The following is a 12430-nucleotide window of genomic DNA, read 5'->3' on the forward strand; positions in this document are numbered from 1 at the left end:
CCCATTCCGACATTCAGTTTGGAGTTCAGGAGATTGTCTTGACCAGGACCACAACCCTACATGCATTGAAGCAACTGCCATGTGATTGGTTGACTAGATAATCGCATTAATGAGAAATAGAACAGGTGTTCCCAATAATTGTTTAGGTGAGTGTATACACACACATATACGTAAATATCCACACACGTATATATATATACACACACACACATATACACACATATATATATACACACATATATACACACACAATTATACGTAAATATACACACACATATATATATACATACACACATATATACATAAATATACACACACACACATATGAGTAAATATACACACACACACATATATATACACACACATATATATATATACACACACACATATATATACAGATATATATACATCTGTATATATATATATATATATATATATACACACAAACATATACACACATATATACACACACAATTATACGTAAATATACACACACATATATATATACACACACACATATATATACAGATATATATACATCTGTATATATATATATATATATATATATTTATATATACACACAAACATATACACACATATATACACACACAATTATACGTAAATATACACACACATATATATATACATACACACATATATACATAAATATACACACACACACATATGAGTAAATATACACACACACACATATATATACACACACATATATATACACACACACATATATACAGATATATATACATCTGTATATATATATATATATATATATACACACAAACATATACATAAATATACACACACACATATGAGTAAATATACACACATACATACACAGAGATGTTTGTGTATAATATGTATATATAGAATGATATATGGAGACACAGCTCAGTAGTGAGCTCCTGATGATGAACATGGGGGGGGGGGGGGGGGGGGGTTCTTCTGGCAACAAGGAGAGGCACGGGGGCTGGAGTCACGTGGTCCACCCTTCATCTTCTCCTCCTCCTCCCCCTCCCCTCCTCCTGCTCCCCTCAGTCCCTTTGTTGTTAGCAGAAGCCACACGTATTGCGCCCATCCAGGGGCTGGTGACAGTCGCTGTGCTGTTGGAACAATAACCCGGGCAGTGAAGGGGCAATCAGGGGAAAGGGAGGGGCACAGCAGCGCTGCTTTATCTCTGGCATGGTACTGAGTATGGGTGACATCCTCCTGTGAGGTGCTGGGGGAGGTGTAGTGTGCCGTACGCTGAAGACACTGGTCATCCCTGGTTCACATGTACCTGCCGCTTCAGGAGTAACCCACAGGCTGCAGGGAATGAAGAGGAAGAGCCCGCTGCTGCCCTGTGCTCTGTGCCATCATTGATGCCCCGGTGTGCCCGAGCGTACCCTCCTCAGCCCAGCCGCACCAGCATCCCTCTGCCCCCCGTCATGGAAGGATCCGCTCGCTCTCCTGCCTCCAGGCTGGCACCTCTGGCTCTGTGGTCCACCTCTTCTGTGCTGGTCTTCTTCCTAGCTTTCTCCGGCGTCCAGGCGTCCAACCAGCTGCCCAGCGAGTGCCAGAACGGCAAAGGCAAGGGCATCAACTGCTCAGGTAACCCGCCACCCCTGCTGAATGGCAATTAGTAAGGAACTGTGCCCGTCCATAGTGTGTGTAGGATACTGTCTATCTATCCCATATCTAACTATCTCTCTCATGTCTACCATAGACAGCAGGTAGGAAATGACACCATTGGTGACTTTATACATGTGCTGGTCCCAGTCTGTAGGCTCTATATGGTATTTATGGACATGGTGCTATTGTATATGTATTTGTGCTACTAGGACTTCCATTGTCTTAGACAAAGACCACCAGGTCCAGCAGCTATTGTTTTAGTATATTCCTGTCTGGGGGAACAATAGGATGTGCAGCTCCCTATGTGCTGTTACAGTGTGTAGGCAGATGATCCATCAGAGCTGGTCACTGGCAGGTGGATGGCAGGAGTCATTAATAAGCAAGCCGCACCCCTTGGTGTATTCTGCTGGGCTCTTTCTGTCACTTTCTGGAGCAAGTGGCCAAATGAGACCAGAATTGGCCACGTGACTTGACCCTTAGGGCTGGAAGTGACACAGAAAGAATGATTGCTCTGAGCACATGAAAATAAATACATAAATGAAGCCTCAGCATCTGCTTTTCTCCTGTTCAGTCATCGTATCTGCCTTATGCCAGGCATGAAAGAGTGGCATTGCATTCTGTGTATTTCAGATTCATTCATGCACGCCTGTGCTGCCGTGTACTTGACTTAATATGAAGTTTTGGTCAAGCTCATTTATTCATGTTGGGTTAATTTATTTTCATCCCCTAAGGGGCGCTTAACAATGGCATAATAACTGCAATGTATGCTAATCACTCATAATAGTGGATTTCTTTATCAAAGTCTCCTGGATACAAGGCAGAACCTAATATGTATTAATGCAAGCACACAGAAGCATTGCAATTGAATGGAGCCATAAAATAAATAGAGCACTGATTTGTTTCCCTTAATATTATGCAGAACGGTTCTTACTGGCTGAGAAATAGACCTTTGTTACCTAACCTAGCGTGCAAAATGTCTACAGAGAAAGGTGACAGTTTATAAACTGCTCTGCATTGTGGACCAGGTATGTTTAGTGCTCCATCACTCCATGAAATTTCTCCATGAAGCCATTTATATATGGGTTGTCCCTGCAGAAGAAGATGACTCACTACATAGCTGAGTGGATAGAGTTTGGAAATGTTTGATGGAAAAACCCTGAAGTAGGAAGCCAGCAGGAAGGAGGATTTGTAGGGCATGGGCCCCTAGTGATGGAGCCATGGAGAGACCCAGCTAATGATGGTGCCATGGAGAGAGCCAATTAGTAACGGTGCCATGGAGAGAGCTTTCTAGGGATGATGCCATGGAGAGAGCTTTGTAGGGATGGTGCCGTGGAGATAGCCAACTCATGATGGTGTAATGGAGAGAGCCATCTAGTGATGGGATCATGGAGAGAGCAACTAATAATGGTGCCGTGGAGAGAGCCATCTAGCGATGAGGCAATGAATAGAATCAACTAGTGATGGTGCCATGAAGAGAGCCAACTAGTGATGATGCTGTGGAGGGAACTTTCTATGGATGGTGCCGTGGAGGGGGCCAACTTGTGATGGCACCATGGAGAGAGCCAATTAGTAATAGTGCCATGGATAGAGCTGTCTAGTGTTGGGACCATGGAGATAGCCATCTAGTGATGTGGTCATGGAGAGAGCCAGTGTTGGGGTCATGGAGAGAGCAACTAGTGATGAGGTCATGGAAAGAGCAACTAGTAATGGTGCCGTGGAGAGAGGCACCTAGTGATGAGGCCATGAAGAAAGCCATCTAGTGATTAGGCCATGAATAGAGCCAACTAGTGATGGTGCCATAAAGAGAGCCAACTACTGATGATGCAGTGGAGAGAGCCAACTAGTGATGGTGCCATGGAGAGAGCCAGCTTGAGATAAAGCCATGGAAAGAGCCAAGTAGAGATGGCCCAATGTAGGAGCCAACAAGCCACTCTCCTTTCCTCCAGTATTTAGATAGAGGCAGGGGGCAGCAAACAGCTGCCTAGTCGATGAGAGGGTGGGCTAGTGATAATGACTTCCAGAGAAACATTCTTTTCTGAGTAGAAACATTATGTGATGCAATTAGTTTTCCACCCAGAAAGGTTAGTAGGTTAGCATGTTCCACTTATTATCACCTTGCTTTAACACGGTATATAGGTCAGTGTGAAAATGTGAATGACTGTAGCCGGATTCATTTATCCTATTTCCTACTGTGAAAACCTGCAAAGAGAAGCTTCTTTAATTCACAGATTGACACTTTGCCTGGTTGGAAGGAAGTCTCAGCATGAACTGACCTCCTGGCCTAGGGTTAGAAAATCAATCTCCAAAAGATGTCTTTAAACTTCAAATAACTGTATTAAATTATGCTTGAGGAAAGATGATTTACATACAAGGATGAAAGATGACTGGCTCACCTTTGTTTAAGCGAGAACCCCAAATACGTTTAAAGAGCATTTCCCCTTAAAATAAACCAATCACCCCGAAGCCCTTGATTTGTGTGAGTCAGTTAAGTCTTTTGATATTTAGTTCACGGGTATCTTAATTATTTTCCATTCTGGAATCAAAGAAAGCTAGGTGACAGCTATGAGAAAAAAAACATTTTAGCCATGTTGATTGTCACCCAGGCTTGCCTGAATAGAGTATCATAGAAGAAAAAAGGCTGTGCTTTTTCTGCATTCTTTGCATGATGAACATTGACTCAAGCTCATGTTGTACCTGCTAAAGAGGACCCATCTATTTTAGTAAATACTTGTATTCCACATGAAATAAAAGTTCTAGGGCATATTTTCTGAAAACCCTGTAATCTGAAATGCCTCTGTTACTCCTCCTAGAAATGTATGACTAAATTTGACAATTGGACATTACTATTCCCTTTGTCAATAGGTTGTATCCCTGAGACAGTCAGCACTAATTGGACAGTGCCAGAGCATGTAGTGACACATCCATTTGACAAGGCGAATTGTGACATTGAGCGTTTACTGTATTCATGTATGTCCAGGAGCAATAACAGAGGAGCAGTGCAATGTAGATTTCTAAAATATTGCAGAATTGTTATTTCCTGGGGAGTACAAGTACGGGTCAGGATAAATCATTCAATGTGCTGTTCGTGCATGAGCAGCAAGTCTATGTAGATGTATTCGTAACACTTTCACTTAGGCTACTTTCACATTAGCGGATGCCTTCTACGGCAGGCTGTTCCGGTGGGTGACACGTCGTAGTTTTATTCCGGACCGCCTCTCGGCATGTTTGCTGTGCTGCTGCCAGACCTCTTATAGTCAATGGGGCCGGAGCGGACCTCCGGCAGCACACGTGCACTAGCAGCAGCACTGATCCAGCAGGCTGTTTACCCGCCGGAATAGCCTGCCGGAGAAGGCTGCCGCTAATGTGAGAGTAGCCTTACTGTTCATTAATCCTTATAAAACAGTGTTACTCCTTGAGTCCCATATAATGCGGATACTTCATTTTCAAACAGTGCTCCATTTGTGGTTGTCCAGCGTTTTGGACTTTTTTAATTGTCTACCCCAGCCTGCTATATTTGTTGAAAAAAATCATACTCACATGCTCCCCGTTGCTCCCTTATGGCTCCCTAGATCCCTGGGTCCCTTCTGTGATCTCCAAGGGCCCGCCCTGTAAACTTCTGCACGGACTGGGTCACAAACGGCAAAGCAGCCAATGACTAGCCTCAGAGGTGACATGTCCCCAAACGGCACAGCAGGACAGTCATTGGCTGCAATGGCGCATGTGAACCTGACCATGCAGAAGTTTCAAGGATGGGGACTTCAGAACCACTGGAGGGTGCATGGGACCCAAGGAGCTGAAATGGAGTGGCAGGGAGCAGGTGAGTGTGATTTTTGTCAGCAGATATAGCAGGCTAAAGTATTGTGTGTATATACATTTGGTGTGTACACAGGAAAAAGCGTCCAGGAGTATGCATCACACGTGTCCATAGGGCTCCATAGTCCAGAGTGATTTTGGTTTCCACTCGGCTGGTGTACATCAGGGTACTTTTTTCTGCTGTATAGGAAAGCATAGCAAACTGCTCTTTCTGTACTGGTCCGGTGAAAAAAAAATGTATACTGTTTGGTATATATCATTTTATTATTACCGGTATGTCCCCTTTAACCTTTATGATACACAAAAATGTAATGCACCTCCCATGCAGGCAACAGAAATTATGAAAGTATTGTACAAGAAGTGCAGTATTAGCATGAAAGCATGCCAAGAGTGGGCAAAGTACAAAATAATGGTTAGGTGCTATGGGGTATCTACCATGGCTTTTATGCCAGAATTCTGTTATAACATTTTGTACCATTAATTTAATTTCTTAATCTCTTGGATGACCTCTTTTAACCCCCTGTGCCAAATTTAAATAGCATCACATTGACAATTTTCTTTGCATGTCCATGATAAGTTTCAGTTTTGTGGTCGTCAACCTATACTAGTTCAGTTGTTCATTAGGCTACTTTCACACTAGCGTTTTAATTTTCCGCCATAGAGTTCCGTCACAGGGGCTCTATACTGGAAAAGAACTGATCAGGCATATTCCCATGCATTATGAATGGAGAGTAATCCGTTCAAGATGCATCAGGATGCCTTCAGTTCAGTCATTTTGAATGATCAGGCAAAAGATAAAACCGCAGCATGCTACGGTTTTATCTCCGCCAGAAAAAACTGAAGACTTGCCTGATTTTTTTCCATAGGAATGTATTAGTGCCGGATCCGGCCTTCAAAATACCGGAATGTTGGATCTGTCCTTCCGGTCTGCACATGCGCAGACCTTTAAAAATGAGAAAAAAATAAATACCGGATCCGTTTTGCCTGATGACACCAGAAAAACGGATCCGGTATTGCAATGCATCTTTCTGACTGATCAGGCATTTTTAAAACTGATCAGGATCCTGATCAGTCGGAAAAATGCCTGATCAGTCAGAAAAAATGACATGCGTTTACATACAGTTTGCCTGATCAGGCAGGCAGTTCAGGCAACGGAACTGCCTGCTGGAATCAAACAACGCAAGTGTGAAAGTACCCTTATAGAGGGCTAAGCACTGCGGAATATGGTGGTACTGTATAAATATTATTATGTACCGTTTTGTGTGAATTTGACGCACATCACATACAGAATCCACCATTTATTTTCTGATGAAAAACTGTTGACAAGATGACACTCTTTGGGAATGTACAACATGGTAGAGACATGGGCAATTTTTTAAATGAGCAAATTGTATTCAGTTTAAATTTGGAAAAGTTAAAAGTCCAGTTTTAATTGTTGCACATGGTAAAAAAATAATAATAATATATATATATATATATATATATATATATATATACACAGTATATATATATATATAGTATTAAAATTGAAACAAATTATTATAAGAAGATTAGAATCAATGCTACTATCAACTATTGGCTGACAAGAGGGACATGTATGGGGAGGTATGGAAAGCACAGGGGCATACTCCGATCTCATAGGGCCCCCTAGCAAAACTTACTATGGGCCCCTCTTCCCTACCTAGTCTCCCAGTATGCGCCCGTTAATCAGGCAATGCAAAGTGCTACACCCCAGATTTATGATGAATTTAATTTTTTTTTTACAAATTGGAAGAAATTTTTGTTTAAAAATGTTTAAAAAGTCATACTTGGCCTTACCCACTTTATGTGAATTCTGTGTTGGACAAAGTGGAAGAGGTGCTTCAGAAATATGCCGCTCATTCTCCCCCCTACAGCTCTAAAACACTGTTCCCCTCCAGATAATATACTACAAAACTGGCTGGTTGCAGCCACCACTAGAGGAGCTCAATGCAAATAAATTTATAAAGTTACCATTGACTGCAATGAAGGCTTTGCACTGCATGAAAATCCACTGTTTTCTTGTTAGGAATAGAAAAAGGAGTGGCATGCTGGTCCATTAAAGTTTTGCTGCTTGAAGTGGATCTGGAGGATTAGAAGAGCTTGGTAATACTCAAGACGATATTCAATTACATTGGTAAAAACTAGTGTGTAAAGTGGAAAAATTCCCCATATCTATCAATCTGCTTCTAACTTCAACAGTGCATGTTGGATCTAACAGGATTATTATTATTTAGGCTAGTTTCACACAGTGGAACAGCCTGCTGGTGTTCATCGTATTCCTAGGGCTTGCATTAGTTTTTGTCCAGGAAAGTCCCGGAACTGATGCCGGAAACAGCCGGATCCCCTCTGGGTCCCATTATAGTGGGCTCCGGCAGGGAGAGACAGCATCTGGCAAAGCCGGATACAATGAAATCTGGCAGGTTGTTCCTTTACCGGAACAGCCTGCCGGATTATATTAACACTAGTGTGAAACTAGCCTTTTTGACAATATGTAATGATCCTGTTTTCAGACATAGAAGAACAGGCTTTTTTTTCTCTTTTGCTTGCTATGAAGTCTACAAAAATCCTGTTGTGTCTTAAATAAGCACAGTTTAAGAGTTGAACATTTCTAAGATCCCAATGTGCAGTGGAGATGTTCTCTGCGCTTGAACGGCTCTAGGGAGACATATCATTTACAGTCTGTTTTGTCACCTGTTCTGTGGCTAAATAATATCCTTCCTATATACAGTAGGTATTACTTCAACCAGGTTTCCTTTTACCAACTTTTGTCAAATAGTTAGATGGATTCAGTTAGAGAGTTGGCCGAGCATGATGAAGGCTGAGGAATGCAGAGCAGTAGCCCCCAAAGCTTTATGTGTAACATATATAGTACACATTGTATCAGAGGAGTAACTTGAAGCTCCTTAGCCCCAATTCAGAATTTGTTATGAGGGCCCCTCACCTGTTATTGTCCACTTCTACTGGTGTCTTCTTATGCTTATGTCTTCATAAAACAACCACTCTGGACCAGGTTACAGCGCTCTTCCAGGAATTTTCATGTAGTCATAGGTAGGGGTGGGCGAAATAGGCTATATAGGCGATATGCGATATAAATTTGTGCCACGATATGGATTTTGTGCATATCGCCTATATCGCCGGACCGCGATATGACCACGGAGCGGTAGTGAATGATGTCGCTCTCGGCCTGCACCATGTTCTCCTGAGCCAGAACACAGTGGAGAAGGAGGGAGTCCCTCCCTCCCCACTGTGCGCGGCTGCCACTGGCCACTAATAAGAACAGAGTAGGAGGAGGAGGGGAGGGACTGTGACCACTGTGCCACCACTGAATGCCTGAATATCAACATAGCTTTCATGTGCCGGCCATATCCGGGCCCCTATGACTGCACACTGCGATCCACCGCAATTAACCCCTCAGTTGAGTGGTTAATCGCGCGGATCACAGCGTCCTGTCAGAGGTCACGCGCCAGGAATGTTCTTCAGTCTCTGCATTGGTGGCAGTGGGCAGTTCCGATCGGAGTCCCAGCAGTGTAATGCTGGGGCTCCGATCGGTTACTATGGCAGCCAGGAGTCATGCTACTGAAGTCCTGGCTGCCATGGTATGTTAGTGAGCAGCATTATACTCACGTGCGCCGTGGCCGCTGATCGCTGCTTCTTCTGTCTGTGCGGCGCATTGCTAATGCTATAAGCTGGGGGGCGGATCAGAGGCTGGGGGGCACATGAGTGACTGGGGGGCACATGAGAGGCTGGCTACCATGGTCAGCTCCCTGCTGTTGTGTGCACAAAGCACAGGGCAGCAGGGAGAGTGTAAGGTCCTATTCATCCTAATAGAGCTCTATTAGGGTGAATATGACAAGGGTTCTAGCCCTTAAGGAGGCTAATAGTTATTAAATAAAAGTTTAAACACCCCCCCAAATATAGAAAACAATATATCGCACATGCTTAAAATTATATCGCAATATAGATTTTACGCCATATCGCCCACCCCTAGTCATAGGATACCAAACAGAATAGTTTTTCAACATCAAGTCTGAACAGTGGCAGATGAAATAATGTTCTTTACTCTATGCATGCTCCACAGAAAAACCTATATCAGGAAAGACCAGGAAGAAGCTTTTGAGCAAAGCTCGGATTGGGCCGGCTGTGAAAAATCTGAGTGGATTTTATGCACTTTTTTTGCACTTGATGTGCCTGCTTTTTATCTGTGTTTGTGAGTACAATAAATCACATTGCTGTTTTACAGAATTTTGCTGTGCTTCACTATTCTGGCCTACTCTGCGTCTTTCCTGATATAGGTTTTTCTGTGGAGCATGCGTGGAGTAAAGAACATTATTTCATCTGCCGCTGTTCAGAGTCGACGGTGAAAAACAATTCTGTGTGGTATCTTATAACTACTTTAAAATTCCTGCAATAGGGTTTTATCTCGTTCCAGAAGACACAAGCAGCGCAGACCAATATCTATTACTTTTACAACTTTGATTTGAGACCTGACCTCTCTCATTCTGGTTCTGCAGCACTTTATTTGAATAGACTGCCAAAGAGGTTTTGTTATTACGTCTGGTGTCTTCTTCTGTATCAGAGTTGTATTTGGGCTCCCGAGGGTACCAGGTGTGACTCTGCTACCCCTGCACCTCCTATAACATTGCCTTTGCATTTTATGCCAATTGGTAATTATTTATAATTATGCATCCTTCTTTCATGTATTCTCATTCAGTTACTTTCAGGGAACAATACTGTATTGAGTCCAAATTGCTAATTGTACAATGGGATCTCATAATACACATCATTATTATAGTGGAGGGTTTGGTGCCTTTTCCTGACCCCAGTGTGTGAATTAAGAATGGATACAGAAACCCAATAAAAATGTCAATGAATATTTGTTTTTATTTAAAGAAGCTAGGAGTGACAGAAATGCTAGTGAAAGAACGTTGTTTTAACTCCACTGCAGTAATTACATATGCAGCGAGCCCCTGAGGAACCAGAGCAGAGGATGAACATGGTACTGGCTATGGTACAGTGGGTTTCCTCACACCGTTGATCTCTAGGGAGCACCCTTGCTTCCCTTGGGACACACCCTTGTTCAGGGGCTCCTGCCTGGTGGTAGTTGGGGCGCCTGTGATGTCAGGGGCTTGTAAGGTAGGGCATGTAGAGTGCAATTGACAGTATATGGTGTAGGAGTTAGAAAACCAGGCCAGAGGTAGAAAAATAAATATCTCTCTTAAAGGGCACCTGTCACCTGGAAAACGCATATTAAACCGACCACAGTACCTTACAGGATCCCCCAGTGTGTTGCTAATCATGTTTTTCTTTCCTCTTTGGGTTTCTTCATACTTGTTAAAAATGCATCCAACAACAGTGAAGCTCAGTTTTGTCTGTACACAGTGCAAATACTTTCCCCAGCTAGGTATGGAGGCTTGGAAAGCCAGGAGTTATGGCACTTTTTGTACACGTTCCTGTTAAAGTCTCTCTCAGTAGAATCTGTGGCTGGCAACTGTATCTTGGCAATAGTGGCTCTAGTGTCCTCTGTGGGATTCAGGGTTTTTGAAGGCATGTCTGTCCAGGACATGTTCATGTACATATGTCCCTCATTTCAGTAAAGTCTCAATGTCTGTAGTAGCGGTTTACCTTGCTTATTCATTTTCTTGGCCATACCTATTCTAAGTACTCCTCTTTCTCTCCCTCTTTCTGTTGATCTTGCAGTAAGTCACACAGTGATCTGTGTGGCCCGTGGAACTTGAGCCCTGAGGAGAAGGAGCAATAGGTCACTGTTTCCTTCCTCCAACAACTCTAGTCTAGACTCTCCAGACAGGAGTTGAGCAAGCCCACATCTAACCACCTACAAGGGCTGAACCAGTATTCTTAACCCTGGCTGTGCCATCCATACCATGCTATGCTGGGTATACATTACGTGGGATAAAATTAAATAACAAATAATTTACAGATAGCCCCTGCTCTGGGATACTGCACATACATACAAATACTTATTACATATCTAAAAACTCAGCATTCAGTGTTGGACTGGGCTGTGTACCTTGAGCCAACTGAAGTAAATGGTTCTGAGCTCCTCCATTAATTTATACTGAATATTTGCAGGTCCACTTTTAATTGCATGCTATGATATGCCATTATTCTTACAGGTCATATCATAATAATACATTCGATTAAGGGTCTATTCACACGTCTGTATGTATTTTGCGGATCCGCAAAACATGGACACAGCACATCACCAGCACTCATATAGAAAATGCCTTAGGACATGTTAAATTTTTTTGCAGAATGGAAGTGTGGATCCGGAAGTGCGGATCTGCAAATGCGGATACGGACAGCACATTCCGGCCCCATTGAAAATGAATGGGTCCGCACCCGTTCCGCAAAATTGCGGAACGGATGCGGACCCATTTTGCGGACGTGTGAATGGACCCTAAGTTGTATGTGAATTAAAGCTAAATAAGAATTGTCTCTGGCAGCAAGTATCTGGTTCCAAATCAGTTTTAAGTTGTGTAACCTTCTGCTGGATTTTTGTACACATTATTGTGGGCTCTCAGAGGATCCCTGGGTATTTTGGTGGGTGAGGCCAGCCCTCACAAACATACTTACTTCATGAACACCCTTTGTCCCTGGCTCTGTTTACACGTCCCTGTGTCAAAATGTCATCATTGGACCAGGAAGTAGAGAGCGGCAGAGGACAAGGGAGTAGTAATGGATAAGGTATGTTTTTTTCAAATATTTAACAGCATTCAGAGGTGTTATATATATTTCTTTTTTTGCCTAGAAAACCCATTTAACTGGAGCTACATCTGGATTTTGAGTATAGTGGAGTCTTTAAAAAGGGTTATTTAAAGAGGCCTCGTCTTGACAACCTCATTTGATAGGAATTATTGGGGAATAGGGACATCACAGAGGGACTTGTCTATGAGCCAGTCTGGTGAGGCACTAACAATATCGAGGTATAATAACAAGGATGTTTATAGCG

The 12430-nt window shown here is 42.8% G+C and overlaps 1 protein-coding gene across 1 annotated transcript in view; it reads left to right on the forward strand.

Moving 5' to 3' along the window:
- Positions 1-1059: 1059 nt before the first annotated feature.
- The window catches only part of TMEFF1 (transmembrane protein with EGF like and two follistatin like domains 1), a 266724-nt gene continuing 255353 nt past the window's right edge, over positions 1060-12430 (forward strand). The window contains exon 1 of the mRNA XM_044293330.1: positions 1060-1605. Within this exon, the coding sequence (XP_044149265.1) occupies positions 1377-1605 (229 nt within the window). The 5' untranslated portion in view covers positions 1060-1376. The remainder of the gene's footprint in view (positions 1606-12430) is intronic.

Source organism: Bufo gargarizans, chromosome 5 (assembly GCF_014858855.1).
Source record: "Bufo gargarizans isolate SCDJY-AF-19 chromosome 5, ASM1485885v1, whole genome shotgun sequence".
Lineage (NCBI taxonomy): Eukaryota > Metazoa > Chordata > Amphibia > Anura > Bufonidae > Bufo > Bufo gargarizans.